At 37.7% G+C, this 18346-nt stretch overlaps 1 protein-coding gene across 39 annotated transcripts in view; it reads left to right on the top strand.

Moving 5' to 3' along the window:
• RIMS2 (regulating synaptic membrane exocytosis 2) overlaps window positions 1-18346 on the top strand; it is a 587006-nt gene that overhangs the window by 249329 nt on the left and 319331 nt on the right. For 37 of the 39 annotated variants that reach the window (XM_047727198.1, XM_047727199.1, XM_047727164.1 and 34 more), the window contains one exon: window positions 16137-17062. In XM_047727198.1, coding sequence (XP_047583154.1) covers window positions 16137-17062 — 926 coding nt within the window. Of the gene's footprint in view, window positions 1-1599; window positions 1649-9608; window positions 9623-16136; window positions 17063-18346 lie in introns of those variants that run through there. The other 2 variants (XM_047727176.1, XM_047727175.1) reach the window with 2 other exon arrangements.

The following is an 18346-nucleotide window of genomic DNA, read 5'->3' as shown; positions in this document are numbered from 1 at the left end:
ACCAAGGTTTTTTTTTGAAGTTCTAACATGTTCTGGTTTCATAAATGCTCTTAAATACTCGCATCGGGCTCTCTGCTCGGCAGGGAGCCTGCTTCCCTCTCTCTCTCTCTCTGCCTGCCTCTCTGTCTACTTGTGATCTCTCTCTGTCAAATAAATAAATAAAATCTTTAAAAAAATTTAAAAAATGCTCTTAAATACTGTCATAACTTGCAACTCAAACAAAAGAGTCTTAAACTGGGGGTGTAATGCCATGTTCAAAGAATTAGAGATTTTCAGGTATTATTAAGTTAGAACCTCAGGAGTTCATTTTCCTGTTTTTCATTCTTTTGAAAAGTAAAATTAACTCTATAGTTATCAGTGACTGAGGAATTTTTTACTGTCCCTCATTCCCTCCCTTTCTCAAACAATGACTAAGATACTGCTAAATGTCAGGCTCTGTGTTAGGTATTCTTTGCCCTTACGAATTGCAGACGTCAGATAAGTAATGATAGCTGTTGGCTAACTGTTGCACTTTTTTCTAAGTTCTTGTTTAGTTGAGCAGTAGGGGATCAGCAGTGGTGTGCGCAATCACCTCTCCAAAGGTGGGGGGAGGGAAACTTGACTTACAGCATTTACTAATTTTCATGATGTAAATGACCATGTCCCAACATGGCTGATTTTAAGGTACCAATGTGACATAACTAAACAGAGTTGGGAGGCGCCGTTTACAATAGGCTGATGGCGGTCCACCACTGGATAGCGAATTAGGATCTGTACTATACTATGCTGTCTCTTTCATTTGAAGTCACTCTCCCCTTGGCTTATATTTATTAGTAAACCTGCACATATTTTCTGTTTCTAGACCTTTCTCACTGTTCACTTTCTACTGAAATAGCAGCCAGGTTACTAACGACCCCAGATGTCTTAGAATTCTCACTAGAGACGAGTCTTTCTCTGGCCTCAGGTAGCAGTGGGTTTAGTTGTATATATAACCTATAAAGCATAGCCACATGCTTAAGTAAAGAAGGAGTTTTATGTTTTTTGAAGATAAAAGCAAATCTGGAGATAGCCAGCTCAAGGATGGCACAACTGCTCGAGGAAATCAGCAGAGACCTCTGCTCTTTGTTGTTTGTTTTGTCCTACCCTGCGACCCACAGTGTGGAGCTCTCAAACTCACAGTTAAAAGAGATCTGTTGAGTTCAAGGAACAGGACCACATTCCGGTCAAAAAGGAGGAAGGGCAAAGCATGAAAGGTGAATGCCAGCTGACTCCATCTCTTTTCATTAGGAATAAATAGCTTCGTAGAGCCTATATCTAGTCAACTTCTGACTGTTACTGACTTGAACTGCGTCACATGACCACGCCTAGCCACAAAAGAGCCTGGCATATAAATATTTTGGACTAGGTACACTGCGGATCTAAATAAAATTAGGATTCTATTTGTAAGAAAGAAAAGAGATTTCGATCTATTCAGCAGGCCACCAGCTGTGTCTACCCCAGTCTGTTTTGCCTTTGGTCCTGGTTCAACCCTAGGAACTCTGTAAACCCATCCTTTCTTACTGCTACCGCCTCAGCTTACAGTTCGAGCAAAGTGTATTTTGAACGCTAAATCATGAAGTCCTGTGTTCCATAGAATGGCTTTAACTTAACGCAGTTCTGGACTTCACTGGTAGGTAGGGTACCCTTCTTTCTCCCTCCTACGTTTGCTTCCATGTGGAGAGAGCTGCACTAGAATGTTCCTGGCTCCCTTTGACTCCCTGTTCCACTGTGCCTTGGGGTAAAGGAAGTAAGCATAAGTAGCACTTTCTCATTTCTCTTTCTCTTGGGAACAAGCTGCGTAAGGGATAATACATGTCTCTTCTGTTCCTGCCTTAAGTTTTATAGGGATACGCAATATAATAGTCTTACCCCAGTGTTGTCTGTGCCCGCATAGGTGTGTGTGTATGATTCTGGGGCTTCGTATTAGAAAATGCGCTTGTAACCTAGAGGCAGGCCAATTCTCCAAACTCAATTTTACCAGTAATAGAAGTAATATTTCACACTCTGTTTACCTCTTATGTGTGAATTAGCTTAGAAGCTGGGGGTGGGGGATAGCTTAATGTGAATTACTTAAAAAAAGCAGCTTGCTGTTGTTGCTTGACACGTTTGAGTGTGATTTGTTTGGATCACTCTGTCGCCTTAAATAGAACAAGTCTAATATAATTATCATATGAAATTTAATATTAAGGATGCACTCTTATGATTTTTGATTTCAGAAAAGAGTTTGGTCTCATTAAATGACTATTTTTAGTGTAAAATGAGAAGGTTGGTGGGAATGCAAACTGGTGCAGTCACTCTGGGAAACAATATGGAGATTCTTCAGAAAGTTAAAAATACAATTACCTTACAATCCAGCAATCGCATTACTAGGTATTTACCCAAAGGATACAAAAATACTAATTCGAAGGGATATGTGCATCCTGATGTTTATAGCAACATTATCTACAATAGCCAAATTATGGAAACAGCCCAAGTATCCATTGGCTGATGAGTGGATAAAGAAAATGTGATACACACACACACGCACGCATATGCACGCACACAGTGGAATATTAGCCATTAAAAAAGAATGAAATCGTGGGGCACCCGGGTGGCTCAGTGGGTTAAAGCCTCTGCCATCAGCTCAGGTCATGATCCCAGGGTCCTGGGATCGAGCCCCACATCTGGTTCTCTGCTCAGCAGGGAGCTTGCTTCCTCCTCTCTCTCTGCCTCTCTGCCTACTTGTGATCTCTTTAAAAATCTTAAAAAAAAAAAAAAGAATGAAATCTTGCCATTTGCAACAACATGGATGGAGCTAGATAGTATTATGCTAAGAAAAGTAAGTCAGAGAAAGAAAATACTGTATGATTTCACTCATATGTAGAATTTAAGAAACAAAGCAAATGAGCAAAGATGAAAAAAAAAGAGAGAGAGAAGGAGGCAAACCAAGAAACAGACCCTTAACTCTAGAGAACAAACTGATGGTTACTAGAGGGGTTGGGGGGTTGGGGGGTTGGGGATTAAGGAGCGCACTTGCTGTATGAGCACCTGCTGGGTGATATATGGAGTTATCGAATCATTGCATCATACACCTGCAACTAATATTACAGTGTTTGTTAAATAACTGGAATTTAAATAGAAACAGAGAAAATGGGAAACACTATAAAGAAATTATATGATTGCAAGAAACCAGAAGGTCCCAGTGTGTTTACTTTTCCCAAAAGAAAAAAACCAGTTTCCATAGAAGTAGAGTTCATAGGCATCATGACAGCTGATGAGAAAGTAATGTAAAGGCTTTGGAGTGTGTACCATGGATTCTATGTCAGCTAGAAGATTTCAGTTGCAAATAATAGAAAATTCAGCTGAGCCTGGCTTAAAAAAATGAAGGGGATTTCTTGGTTTACCTGATTAAAAACTCCAAAGGTTAAATGTTACTGCCTTTGGGATTGATCTTGAATCTCAGTTCACATGACTCAAGACCTAATTTCTTTCTATTTTTAATTGTCACTAGGTGTCACTCAGTCTTTATGACTTCATTTTAGGAAGATTCCTCCAACTCATGAGCCTACATTGATTTCAGTAGCTCTGAGAGTTACAAGAAGCCTCAATCATAAAACAGGAGTCTGTCTCAGTACTGTCCGACAAATCTTTGTAAGTTGCTATGATTGGACCCGCTCAGGGCATTGTGCTGGTCATGAATGGGGATGGTACATGCAGGGACGATGCCTGCTAACCTAGGCGCACCCCTTGGTCAAGTGAGGCCATTTCAATCCAAACCACAAAGCTGAGAGTGGAGGAAACATTCCTTCCCTCCCAAGAAAGAAGAGAAATCAGCGACAGACCGCCAGCAACAGATATTCCTTATAGTTGTTTCCAGAATACATGTCCTATTTTCTTCATGGAGAAGATTTTTAGTAACCCCCCATATTCTCCCATTTTTCAGTTTTTACCTAACGTATTTTTAGAGGCAAGGCATAAATTAAAGTTTAAAGAAATAATCTCACTATGTGGTATTACTTTCCATCCGTTACTTTAAAATTCTAAAGGAACTCTGCCATAAAAGTGGCAAAATGCGTAATTTATCTGGAGGCATTTATATTTAAAAACATGTCCACATTGAAAAGAAAGTCCTAACTCCAGCGTCTGATCTGATGACTCATCATCCTCATGGTTTCCGACATGCCTCTTAAATAATATCCCTCTTCCAGTTTGGTATCTAAAAGAGAACATCGTGTTTTAAATATTATGAAACCACACAGAGGCACTTGTTAAAACCTACCAGCCTTCTTTTACAAAGCTCAGCTCTAGCAGTGGCTCCCATCACGTGTCGCCTCATGTGATTTGGGGTTGAACTCCAGTAAGCATCAAACTTTTTTTTTGGCGGGGGGTGTGGAATGACTAGCTGTAACACAACACTGGCAGGGGAAATCGGTAGAGGAGTGTGGGACATTTGTAGAGGAGTGTGGAGATAAGCTGGTAAGAGACTAAAAGATTTACCGAAGCGAGAACTACTTCAAGGAAAGAATTATTAAAAAAGAGGATGTCTTATAGAATGCTCTATGGGGAGCCGTGTTACCTTCTTCAACTCCTCAGTCCCCCTTCCTTAAAATTTCCATTCTGTTTTAATATGCTTATGGTGTTGATATACAGGTTTGGGGCAAACTTTCTCAGACTGGGAATGGAGTGAAAACAGTGGTACTCTGAGATATAATTGTTTAGTACTTTCAGCCACTTTTTTTTTAAAAGATTTTATTTATTTATTTGACAGACAGAGATCACAGGTAGGCAGAGAGGCAGCCAGAGAGAGAAGAAGGGAAGCAGGCTCCCCACTGAGCAGAGAACCCGATGCGGGGCTCGATCCCAGGACCCTGGGATCATGACCTGAGCCGAAGGCAGAGGCCTTAACCCACTGAGCCACCCAGGCACCCACTTTCAGCCACTTTTGAAGACAATCTACTAAAGATTCCACTTCAGGGGGGCGCCTGGGTCAAGCCCCGCATCGGGTTCTCTGCTCAGTGGGGAGCCTGCTTCCTCTTTCTCTGTGCCTGCCTCTGTGCTTACTTGTGATCTCTCTCTGTCAAATAAATAAATAAAATCTTAAAAAAAAAAAAAGATTCCATTTCATAGTATTTCACTTAAAGTCTTAAAGTGTTAAGAAACTAAGTGTACCTATCTTCCAGAGAATACATTGCCTATGTAAACAGTGGGGCTGACCGATGCATCATTTGGAGCAATGCAATATTGCTGTAGAGGGCCAAGGAACTCCAACAGATCATGCCAGCCTGCAGGAGTTAGGTGCTGTTTTCTCTTGAGAAAGAACATTCTGTTAACGGGAAGATAAATCAGGTTTCTTTCCTTGGTTTAACTGTCAGATCTGAAGGTGAAGATCATACACAAATAATTTGTACCTGTTCTTTTAGCCTTGTGTCAAGATAACAAGCTGTGTGTGTCTACTTATTGGCACACGAACACCCAGGAATTGAACTGGAAAACTTCTGTAACCTCAAATACTGGTATAATGATGGCTTCCACATTTACATAAAATGTGTTTTGTGTTTTTGTCTTTGTTTTTATTTTGTCATGGTGGTTGCTCTAGACAGTAACTGTAGTATTGAGTTGGTTATCATCAGTTCTCTTCCGAGAAAAATCTTGTTTGGCAAGAGCTTCCTTTGTACCTGTCACTCTAGAATAATTTGAGTGAGTGGTTTTCTCATGCGGGTTGGTGGCAGGCTACTTGACAGGACAGTAGCTCTGGGCTTTAAGGATTCTTTCTGTTCTGCTCTCAAGAAGCAGCCTGTTGGTTGACTCGTCAACTCTCCCTATCTGCCTATCCCTGTAGTTTTCTCTGCATTTCTGAAAATGTCACTTAAATTCTCAGATCGCTCTTACAGATCAACAGAATTGCACAGAAAGAATTCAGTAGCTGAGAGAGTGAAGAGGTGGATGTTCTTAAAATTCACCCATTGAAGGCACATCTTTTACTTCTTCCCTTGGGGGTGGTATTTTGGGTAATTTGTGAGTTTATTTTTTAAGGTAAAAATCAAAAAAGGGAAACAAAAAGTGTGAGTTTTGGATACCTTTTACATTTCTATCGTAAGTAGTTTGGTCTAATAGGTCAAATGATATATTTTTTTAAAGATTTTATTTATCTGTTTGACAGAAAGAGAAAGAGATCATAAGTAGGCAGAGCAGCTGGCAGAGAGAGAAGGGGAAGCAGGCTCCCCGCTGAGCAGAGAGCCCGATTCGGGGCTCGATCCCAGGACCCTGGGATCATGACCTGAGCTGAATGCAGAGACTTAACCCACTGAGCCACCCAGGTGCCCCAGTGATATTTATTTTTATCATAGTGTAAAAGTACCTTGCTTCTGTAGCTTTATTTGTTTATTCAGTAAAAGTTTATTGAGTATATACTAGGTGCCAGGTATTTGGTGATCGAGTGACCTAGAGCTGTGATCCCCCCTCCAACCTGCGAAATGTACATAATAGGAAATAGTAAACATGACAAATAAAACATATACCATAATTACAAGGCAATACGTGTTATGAAAAAGATTTTAAAAAATTAAGTGGGCTTAGGGGATTGGGATTGGAGGTGCAGAGGCTGGAGACAAATCGAGGTATTAAATAGAGTGGCTAGGGGAGGCCTCCTTGAGAAAGTGAGATATGAGGGACGAATAAAGAAGGTCTCTACTGACAAAGACCAGACGGTGTGTGCTGATCCATGGAGGAGCTGCATTCCAGGTCGAGGGAGCTGCCAGAATGATGGTTCCAAAGTAAGAAAATTCAGGGAAGCCATGGTGGCTGGATCTGAGTGAGCCGGCAGGGACCAGTAGAGAGTGATGGGTGCCAGATCCCTTAGGCCTTGTCAGCAAAACGGGGAATTACTGATGGGTTTCAAGCATATCTGACTTACTTTCTTGCTGCTGTGTTGACACTGAAATGAAGGGGGGCAGAGTAGACGCAGAGAGATGGGTTAGGAAGTTTTTACAGCGATTCCTATGAGAAATGGTGGTAACTTCTCCAGGCGTGGGCCAGAGGAGGCGGTAAGATGGGGAGGAGTGTTTGGGTTCTGGATCTATTCTGAAGGTAGATACTATAGAATTTCCTCATCAATGGGTCAAGCCATTGGGAGGAAAGAATTACCATGAACTGTGACGGAAGGCACTGCTTCTCCTTAAACCTGCTTATCTCTATTTCCTGTATTTTAAAACACTGTGTGATTCTTTTTCCTAATAAGGAAATACTTAGGATGAAAATTAATTACATACGTGTTTGGTTTGCACATAAGCAGCATCTATTTTTTAATCTGAGATTTATTTCTAGATGTGCTTGTGTCCTTTTGTAGGAAGAGATTTCTCTTCTCTGAGTAACTGTTGTTGTAAGCCCCAATCCAAAAATCCCTAAGTTGTTTTTTTGGAACAAGTAGATAAGGGAGAGAATGCAATAGGTGTATTAAACCAATAACTGCAGTTCAGTAAAATGTTTCGGGGGAGAATGGGATAAAATGACTCTGGGGGCTTTCACTGATGATTATGGGAGGGAGTTGTTAGCTAAATATATCTGTACTTTTTTCTTCTATTTCTTGCTCATTTTATTCTTTGTATGATTTTTTTTTTCAATGAATATCATAAGGTTGTTTCTAAGGCTGTCATAAACTCAGAGCACCTTAAAAAAGGGGAATAAAATCACTAGTTTGAAATTGTCTTCTGGTATAGAATGGTTCCTAGTCTTTGTAGGTTTTGTTTGTTTTGTTTTGTTTTTTGTTTTGACATGTTTTGACATGTTTAGGGTTTTTGTTTTTTGTTTTGTTTTGTTTTGTTTTGTTTTTGTTTTGGGAGGGATAGTGGCAAGAGGAGAATGGCACAATGGGTTATTATAAGGGAGCATAATTTGTACACCATTTTCCAGAGATTTGAATATCTTCATCCTTAAAATATAAGTTGAAAATATTGTCATGAATAAAATAAAAAATTAAACTGGTATCTGATTTATAGAGTCTTTACTTTGTACTTCTGAAGTCAATGGATACTGAAATTATATTTTCATGAAAACCTTTAAATTCCAAATTGGGTTCTCATAAATTTGAATGCATGGGAAGTACTTGCCCAAAAAATTTTTAAAAATACAGAAATAAAGTGTTAAAAATGGGGAAAAAAAGTCCTAAAAGCAAAATATACCTCTCAAAGGGTAGGGAGGAGGAAACTGGAGACCTAGAAAGATCGATAAAGACTAAACATATTAGGAATGACATGAATGAAGGTCTGAGGTGGGCAAGTAAGAGGAGCAGTAAACAAGGTTAATGGTGGGGGAGAGGACTGGCCGTGGGGTGTGCACTAATTTGGGACAATCCCGCCAAGAAAAGTCACGGAAGTGGGAAAAGTGAATAGGAGGGAAAATAAAGCGGAAGCGTAGCTATGATAATATCAACTGTAATCCCGTGTCTGAAATTTTCTGGACTAACCAAAGTATTTTGGCTAATCTTTTTTTTTTTTTTTTTCAGTTTGATATTAAGTATGGAGTCTAAATGGTTGAATTTTGTCCTTGGTTAGCATTCCTATGAAAATGAGTGCTCTTGAATTTTATTGTCTTTACTATTTCTTTTCTTTTCTTTTTTTTTTGAGTGACTGAATAGAGGCATTGAGAGATCAAGTGAGGAAGTGAACAAAACTTGATTGAAATTCAGTGTCTAATGAATTTCTTAGTTCATATAGCACACTATTTTTTTTTAAAGATTTTATTTATTTATTTGAGAAAGAGACAATGAGAGAGGAAATATAAGCAGGGGAAGGGGGAGAGAGAGAAGCAGGCTTCCCGTGGAGCAGGCAACCTGATGCAGGGCTCGATCCCAGGATGCTGGGACCATGACCTGAGCCAAAGGCAGATGCTTAACAACTGAGCCACCCAGGTGCCCCTAGAACACACTATTTTTTATTACATTTCTATGGAAACGGTATTTCCTGTCCCATTACATCTCTGGGGAAGCATTCTCTTTTTAGTGAAGATTAAGACACTTACTGAATAATTGAAAAAAAATTATAGAATAGATCTGCTACACTATCAACAATGTTTATTGTCACTATACATTTTATAGTGAAAGCAGCGCAATGGACACCAATGGCAAACACAGGGAATTCTGCTATTTTAGTAATACTGTAATTCATGTAGGAGAACGTAGTTGACAAATTTCTCAGTCTGTCCGTTTTAAGTATAGTGCCGGGAAATGCCATGGCTGTAGGATGCATTTGGTATTCAGTATTGTGAGGCACTAATCAGCTAAGTACCATAATCCTCCTTACAGGGTACATTCTTACTTGACCTGGAGCTATATCCAGCCACGAAGCAACAGCATTAAAGAATAACCTTTTTCTTAACAGGCCCATCACTACAGGATTTTATGACTCGATCCATGAACGAGTGTTGTTTTACATGTAATTTTTAATAATTCAGTTTTGAAATAAAATGATCGTAAGCAAGTAGAGAATTTCGAATCAACTGATTAAGGATGGATCCTATGATTTTGCTAGAGCTAGAAGGATTAAATGAAAGCACTGCCTGGCACAGTGTTGATGTATTTTTGTCAACATGATGCTTCATGCTCGACAGATGTGCATTGGTTGAGCAAAAGGTAAAACTATAAAAATGTGTTAGATATTATGATAGGTAAAAAAAAGATTGGTCTTTTTTGGTGTGTTTTTTTGTGAATATAAAGGGTTTGATTTATTAGAAGCTTTTTGTAGGAATTCTAGGCATGGGATCTATGTATTTCATGTTTTACAGGCTCCTGTATTTCTGTTAAATCCTGGATTTAATATGTCCTAATTGCTTCATATTTCAGAATTTGATTATGATGTTATTTTTAATCTATATGGTTAGAATTGTGTCATTGAGTTAATGAAGTATCATTTTAATTTATTAAGCAATAACCATGCTTTACAAAGCTTTTAAAAAGATGGAGGTTCTTTTTGGATTATTGATTCTTCAAATATCACTTCTATTATTTATAAGTGATGATCATTTAATGATCTCTACTAATAAAGATTACGGTTATGGGCTTTTCTTATAGGTAGTACTTAATTGAATTGCATAAAATTTGAATTTGCAGAAATTAGTAATCTTCAAATTCTTTACTTTCAATATCATGATTCTTAAAAATTATATAGGTCTTAAGAGTTAAAAGTACATAAATATGAAAGCTTAAAATTTCCCTGTAACCTTTCAGTGTCCTAATAAGTGTTTTCAAATGTTTTATACTAGATTATGTTTTCAGAGACTTGATGATTATTTTGTAGTGTATATAGTCAGTATTGTCGGTGGTATAACAACACAAAACACATAGCATGGTAAAAGTTGTAAATATTAAAATGGAAATTATGGTGAAAACACGATGAATTCTTATACAGCACGTAAGTTGAGCCTGCCTTTGGGAAACTGTTGAAAATGACTTCAATTGGAAAACAGTCTTTTTATTTGGAGTTTTTCTATCAATGAGTCTGATTTTTAGACGTGGAGCTTTAAAGAGACTAATGGGTAGAGTTTTTTGCTCAAACTATTATGTCTATCAGAATACCATTTAAAATGGAGTGTTAGGTGTGAAGTAAAGGTAGAATATTTAGGAATAGATTGACTAGTCCATATGACTAAAAAAATGATAAGCAATGAACAGAAATGCTACTAATTAAGATACATTCACAATATTTCTGCATGTGATTTTCTATAAACTGGTTCTGGTTAAGACCCCTCTAATATGGGAAAAGAGAAAATAATTGTAACAACCTAGATTTCCATAAGAAAAGGTAAGGTGAACAGATATGAGACGAATATAAAGTCAATGCAAATATAGGCTGATATTGTTTTATCAGGAATAGGGATTGACTGATGCATAGGAGTAAAAAGTAAGGAACTACATAACGTCACTAATACATTTTATTCTAAAGAAAGGCATAATTTTGGACTCTGCCTCTTATTTTCTCAGTGTCTTTGAAGGAGTAAGTGAAATATAACATCTTAGATGAAATGCTCCATTCTTCTGAATGATAACTTATGGGTAAAATACTATTAAATGCTTTATGATTTCTTTGAGAATTGTACAATTTATCATTCAGTTCTTTACCAATTAAATGTTTCCCACCTAATAATAATAAAAAAATGCCAAGACTTGCTTACAGAGGGCAGTAGGAAAGGTAGAGATTAGATATTATAGTACTCGAATTTTCATGGGTTTTCTCCAGGTCCTGAAAAAAATATAGTGTCCAAAAACATAGGAGTTTTAATTTTAAGGAGAGTATATATTAAATAATTCATGATCTAGTTGGCAAAATTATTGGACAGAATATTTTAATATTTTGGACTAATTGAGAGCAGATTCTTCATTGTTTGATAAGAATGGTCATAGAATAAAATCTTGCCTTGCTCCTAGCATAGCTTTAGTGTACTACCTTAAAATGTATTTTTAAAAACTTTATTCCATGTTAAGTAACAGTGACAATAGTTATCCCAATTTCAGAAATCATAAGCACTATTCTATTTTTACTTAAATCCAGTACAAATCAGCATCTACAGTATGATTCACAGGCGTCAGGCAAATTTCATAATCTGTAGAACAACGTGATTGCTGGATTTAATACCGAATTCAGTTTTTCTAAGGTATGATTTTTAAAAAGTACTTAGATGACTTGCTAAATGCTAATTAATAATAGACTTTCTTTTGGAACTGAATTCTATGATAAATATTCTTTTTTTAAAAATCAGTGAATTATAATAATATAATAAATAAATAATAAAATATATTTCCTATATTTTAGAGGCTCACCATATTCACTTTGTTTATAACCTACTTTCAAAAATTTACATTAATTCCTCAGGGATAGAAGTGTTTCTTTTCTTGCCCCTACCTCTGTCCCATGATGACAAGTGTGATGTCAAATATATTACTAGAAATTCTTAATTTACAAAGAGATTTTGTTCTAAATGTTTAGTTGTAAAGTGATTGACACTCTAAATATATTTTGCCAAAGAAATCATTTTATAAGCAATTGTTGGATTTTGAAGCCCAACAACGAAAGTCAAATTAACATGTAATGTCCACTATTACTAAAAGCAAGTCCTTCCTTTTACCCATGGTGGGTGTTATTATTGCCAAGGGAACACTAGGGGAAAGAGAAGAATGACTATTTTAGCCCATCAGTGGGTTTGAGTATAGAAGAATAGAACATATCGTGAAAAGTAGAGATAACCTAAGGGAGAATTAATCAGTTCTTTAATTCAACAGATGTTTTTCAAGCACCTCCTATATGATGCTTAAACAGATTCAGGATGCTGTTCCTCATGAACCTTAAGGTCTGAGAGTGTTGTTGACATTCCTGGATAGAAACGGATACGATTACCTGGGGTAGAGGTACAGTGAGGAGGAAGGCCATCATTAGGTTGAACTGTCTTCAAAAGATCCAATTTCCGCCTTAATATTTTCTGAATTTTTTACTTTCTTGCAATCACAATTAGGGTAATTACAATTCACTTAAACAATGAGAGGATGGTCAAGATGGGTGAAGGCGGGTGGGAGATACAGATTTCTGGTTACAGAATGACGAAGTCACAGGAATAAAAAGCACAGCGTAGGGAATGTAGTCAACCATACTCAGATAAAAAAAGAAGAGTTTTAAAAAGAAAAGAAGTTTAACAAATAGTTTTCTTATGTACCATATAAATCTGAGAAGCCCTAGAATCTTGCTCTTGGAAGTTTCAATTTCCAGAATTTAAATTTGGTTAATGAATAACCTGTATTTTTAGAGACAAATACATTTGTTAACTTAGATTGGAAAAAAGTAACATAACGAAAATGTATTTGAATTCCTAACATGAAGTCTGCATCTAATAGAGGTTAGATGGTCAGTTTAGAAGAACTGATAAAGGGTGCTTGGGTGGCTCAGTCCATTAAGTGTCTGCCGCAGATCAGGTCATGGTCCCAGGGTCCTGGGATTGAGCCCCACGTTAGACTCCCTGCTCGGGGGGAGTCTGCTTCCCCCCTCCTTCTGCCTCTTCCCTTCAGCTCATGCTTGCACTCAATCTCTCTCTCTCTTTCTGATAAATAAATAAGTACATCTTTTTAAAAAAGGAACTGATGTAAATGTCTATTTTTTAGAGTTCCCTAGAGAAATTCTCATTTATCTCATTTTTTAAAACATAGCGAGTAGATATAAGTAGCCAGTTAATGAGATGTGACTATGTTGAAAATTGGCACCAGTCAGTTATTTATATCTTGCCAGAACTATTATTTTTTTGCTATCCTTAAAGCTTTCATTTAGGCATATTAACTTAATGAAGTTATGGTGTCAGTAATATAAGATCATAGCTTAACCAACTGAACCACTCAGATGCCCCACATTTCCTTATTCCTAATCTAGATTATAGTATGTAGCATTTAGTTCTTGCCCAATACATATTTGTTAAAATAATATATGAGTTAATGTATATAATCTATGTTTCTCACTGTAAAATATAGACTCTCAAAGGTTAACTGGCCATCTAGGTTCAAGTAAATGGCTAATACCCAAGGTGGGACTAAGAAACCCAGGTCCCTTGATTCTGCTCTTCCTTTATGATAATCGCCACCATGCCAAGCATTTTTTCCTTTAGTCACACATATTAAAAAATGACAAAAAAGTAAAATGAATTATGCATAACAGATACCCCTAAAGGATATTATGTAGGTCAATACTATAAAATTTATTTTGAGCGCTCTGTTTTAATTATATATTTTAAAATATAGGAGTCTGTGGCTTTATGTGACAATTGTAACTGAAAAGAGTTGTTTTTAAGTCCTAAATGTTTTTTAGGCAGATGTAGGATATAAGTGTAAAAACAGAAATGACATCTACTTGTCTAATCATAAAATGGACTAGTTCCTTCATTTTCTGTAATACTGTCCCTTTAGGATTTGAGGCTAGGCACTTGTGTGACACTGGAAGGCAGAAGAGTCGTAGAAACCCTTATCGTCTAGCTGCTGCTGTTGGCAGGCACATGGGTGTAAACATCTCAGTGTCTCCTGGTGAGCTCCTCCTACTTAATGGACCACCTAATGCTATGGGCAGCAGAGATAACTGGTGGCAGATTCCCATAGACTCTTGAGCTTCACAGCACCTCCCTAAAGAACTCTCAAGAGCCCTTGTGTTTGGTTCTTCAGGCTGAGAACGGCAACATCAGCTTTTCTGGACCTCATGACTGGCGCAGTTGCATAGCTCTTGATCACTGTGTTAAAACCCTTACTCCCTGGAAAACCTAGAGTGACTTTTGTTTTTATTAATAAATCTTGATTGATACATTCGCAGGCTGTGTTTCAGGTATGGGAGAAAGAGATTCGGTGACATGGGAGACTTTAGAGGGGAATGATACTGTTGCTGGGTTGGTTCATTCCACGTGTAGCCTTTCTCTGTTCTTGCTTTTACCCCCTCCTCATAATGATAACAACATCTAAGAAATTCACAACTGAGCTATCTAAAGTTGGTCATTAACTTCAACTGACCTCACTTTTTATTATCTCCTCTTCGTATTGTCCTGGCAAAAATCCCTGTAACAGATATTCTGAATTTCTGTCATCTTTAGGATTCTGGTCTCACTGCATTTCATGGCTAGTAGTTGACTATCTGGGTTCATACCAGAGAAGAAGACAGTGTGAATGTTTTGTTGACAAAGAGTAATATGTATGAGTACAAGGTCTGCTATGTTGTACCAGTGTTAGGGGGCAGGTCGAGAACTCAATATATGGTCTCTTCCTCTGAAACTATAAGGAAGTATGAGGGGTCAGATGTAAAGACAAAGAAGAGAAGTGTCATTGAGCTGGTCTTAATCTCAATGAAGTTAGAATAAAAATAGCAGTCCCTTCGGACTTCTTCAGAGACTTTTTTTGTTTCTTAAGATTTTTTTTAAAATTTATTTGACAGACAGAGATCACAAGTAGGCAGAGGCAGGCAGAGAGAGGAGGTGAAGCAGGCTCCCTGCTGAGCAGAGAGCCCGATGCGGGACTCGATCCCAGGACCCTGAGATCATGACCTGAGCCAAAGGCAGAGGCTTAACCCACTGAGCCACCCAGGCATCCCAAAGACTTTTTTTGAATGGGTGATGAATAAGTCATTATTGTTGTTATTTATTTAAATTGCTTATCTCAAGTTAGAGCAGTAAAGAAGGGTTGGAGACATAATGATTAGGTGGAGATTTAGATGAACCAATATTGGGAGTGATCTAGGTAGCTGATAGATGAAAAATGATTTTTTAAAAAGATTTTATTCATTTATTTATTAGAGAGACAGAGAGAGACCGAGACTGAGAGAGTGGGGAGAGGAACAGAAGGAGAAGGATAAGCAGACTGGGCCTAGCACTGAGCCAGACACTGGGGCTTGATCCCACAACCCCAAGATCATGACCTGAGCCGAAATCAAGCATCAGATGCTTAACTGACTGAGCCACCCATAGACCCCTATGAAAAATGATTTACGAGCCAGCATTTAGGGGTGCCCTGCGTTGGGCTCCTTGCTCACTGCAGAGTCTCCTTGTTTCTCTCCTTCTGCCCCTCCCCCTGCTCGCTCTTTCTGTCTCTGTCCCCCTCTCTCAAATAAATAAATAAAATCTTAAAAAAGAAAGAAGAGCCAGCATTTAATTTTAGTCAGAAAAATATTCAGCTCTTGAGCCAAATCAGTTTGGCTTCAGTATATTTTCAAGCGACTTCATATCAAGGTGTCAGGAATAGAGAGAGTGTCAGGTGGAATTTTTCAAAGCTTCGGAAGAGCAGTTGGGAGATTGTCGAAGTGTATTGAGCCGAGCAAAGAAAATAGGGTCTAAGCCCATTTTGCTGCAGCAGAGTATGATGCTGACTCTCTTATTTCAAGGCGTAAGGATATTCTGTATATAGTATGTCAGGCATTAAAGAACCATATCAAAAATACCTTTTAAATTTCCTATTTGAACTGAATAAAGTGAATACCAGTAAGACTTTGGCTATGGCATGACTTTAAAAGGAGTTGTTTTTTTTTTTTAAAGCAAAATAACTATTTGAATTTAATTCATCAACTCACCAGTGAATGAATGAATGAAACATTGCGTTGTTTAGACATCGCTCTTCTCATCATTCTTTTCCTTTGCTTACTTAGAACACGAAGTCCATCCATATCCCGAGATCAGAATAGAAGATACGACCAAAGAGAAGAAAGAGAAGAGTATTCACAGTATGCTACTTCAGATAACGCCATGCCTAGGTCTCCATCAGATTATGCTGATAGGAGGTCTCAGCGTGAACCTCAGTTTTACGAAGAGTCTGACCATATAAATTACAGGGACTCCAACAGGAGAAGTCATAGGCATTCCAAAGAATACATTGTAGATGATGAGGACGTGGAGAGCAGAGATGAGTATGAAAGGCAACGGAGAGAGGAGGAATACCAGGCACGCTATCGAAGTGACCCGAATTTGGCCCGTTATCCAGTAAAGCCACAGCCCTATGAAGAACAAATGCGTATTCATGCAGAAGTGTCCAGAGCAAGGCATGAGAGAAGGCATAGTGACGTTTCTTTGGCAAATGCTGAACTGGAAGATTCTAGGATTTCTATGCTGAGGATGGAACGGCCATCAAGGCAAAGATCTATATCTGAACGTAGAGCTGCCATGGAAAATCAGCGATCTTACTCAATGGAAAGAACTCGAGAGGCTCAGGGACCAAGTTCTTATCCACAAAGGACCACAAACCATAGTCCTCCCACCCCCCGGAGGAGTCCAATACCCATTGATAGACCAGACATGAGACGTACTGACTCACTGAGGAAACAACACCACTTAGATCCCAGCTCTGCTGTGAGAAAAACAAAACGGGAAAAAATGGAAACAATGTTAAGGAATGATTCTCTCAGTTCCGACCAGTCAGAGTCAGTGAGACCTCCACCACCAAAGCCTCATAAATCAAAGAAAGGAGGTAAAATGCGCCAGGTTTCATTGAGCAGTTCAGAGGAGGAATTAGCTTCCACACCTGAATACACGAGTTGTGATGACGTTGAGATTGAAAGTGAGAGTGTAAGTGAGAAAGGTAAGTACGGTCTTCTAATCACACTTTCCCTGTAGTTAATTCCCTGGGGGTTTTCTTTTTAGGTTGTATTTGTGATAAACATTTAATAGTTAGATATAACTACCTTTATTTTAAAAGTTTCTTAATGGTGCCAGTTATGTGAGGAAAGTTTCAAGTTTTAAAAAGTAAATATCTTCTGTTCATGTGGCGGAGAAGCCTACTGATTTTTTTTAAAAACCTTTTTCACTTTGTTTATGAAAATTTTCCTACATCACCTCATGGTGTGTTAAAAAATACCTATTAGCTATAACTGTAAAATAACATTTTGTATGTGTTTCCTTTTACAAATAGCAATGTGTTTACTTTAGAATATCTGAAAAATTCTTCAAAGTGTAAAGAATGAAATGCAAATTATACATAACCTTTTCTCTGAAGTATAACCATTGTTAACATTTTGTTGTATTTTCTTCCCTTTTTCCTATGCATGTGTATTTCATATATTGATAAAATTGGTATCATGCTATATATAATTTGTATTCTGATTTTTTTTAATTGATATCATATCATTAACTTTTCCCCCAAGCCATTAGATATTCCTCAGAAATACGTTTTTAAAATGGCTGCACTAAGAGTCTATCATATGGATTTACCACAAACTATTCCTCTCTCTGGGGGTATTCCAGTTGCTTCCAATTATGAGCACAAATAATGTTCTAACGGTTATCTTTACGTAAGAATTTTTGCCTGATCCCTGAGTATTTCACAAATACATATTCATGCTCTGATTCTTATAAGCTCTTGGTTCAGAATACCAACTTGCTTCCCAGGATGGTTATAACACTCTATACTCTTGTCAGAAGTTAAATTTTCAGTCTCAAAGCACTAAATCTTTGCAATTGAATAGGCCACAGAAAGGCTTTCTCTTTGTCATTTTAATTTGAATTTGATCGTGCAGTTGAATGTTTTGTATTTTATTGGTGTTTGATATTTCTATGAATTACCGGTTCATTCCTGTTATTTCTTCTGCCCATGTTCCTATTGGGTATTAATTCGTTTTTCTCTTAGTGATTTTAAGAACTTTTATACGGTTAGGATTTTTACCCATTTAACGGTCATCTGTTTCAAATGTATTTCCCATATTGATGTTTATCTACTAATTTTCTGGGGTCACTTGGAAATACTGAATTTAATAGAGGTGTCTTTGCATCTTTGGTGATTTTTTTCCCCCATTTCTTTTATCCATAGAAACTCTTTATTCATCCCAAAGGCAGTTAAATATTCAGCTGTGTATTTTCTCATGTGTTT

Source organism: Lutra lutra, chromosome 4 (assembly GCF_902655055.1).
Source record: "Lutra lutra chromosome 4, mLutLut1.2, whole genome shotgun sequence".
NCBI classification, from domain to species: Eukaryota; Metazoa; Chordata; class Mammalia; order Carnivora; family Mustelidae; genus Lutra; species Lutra lutra.
The sequence above is the reverse complement of the archived record's forward strand: the minus strand, read 5'-3'. Positions and strand labels throughout refer to the sequence as shown.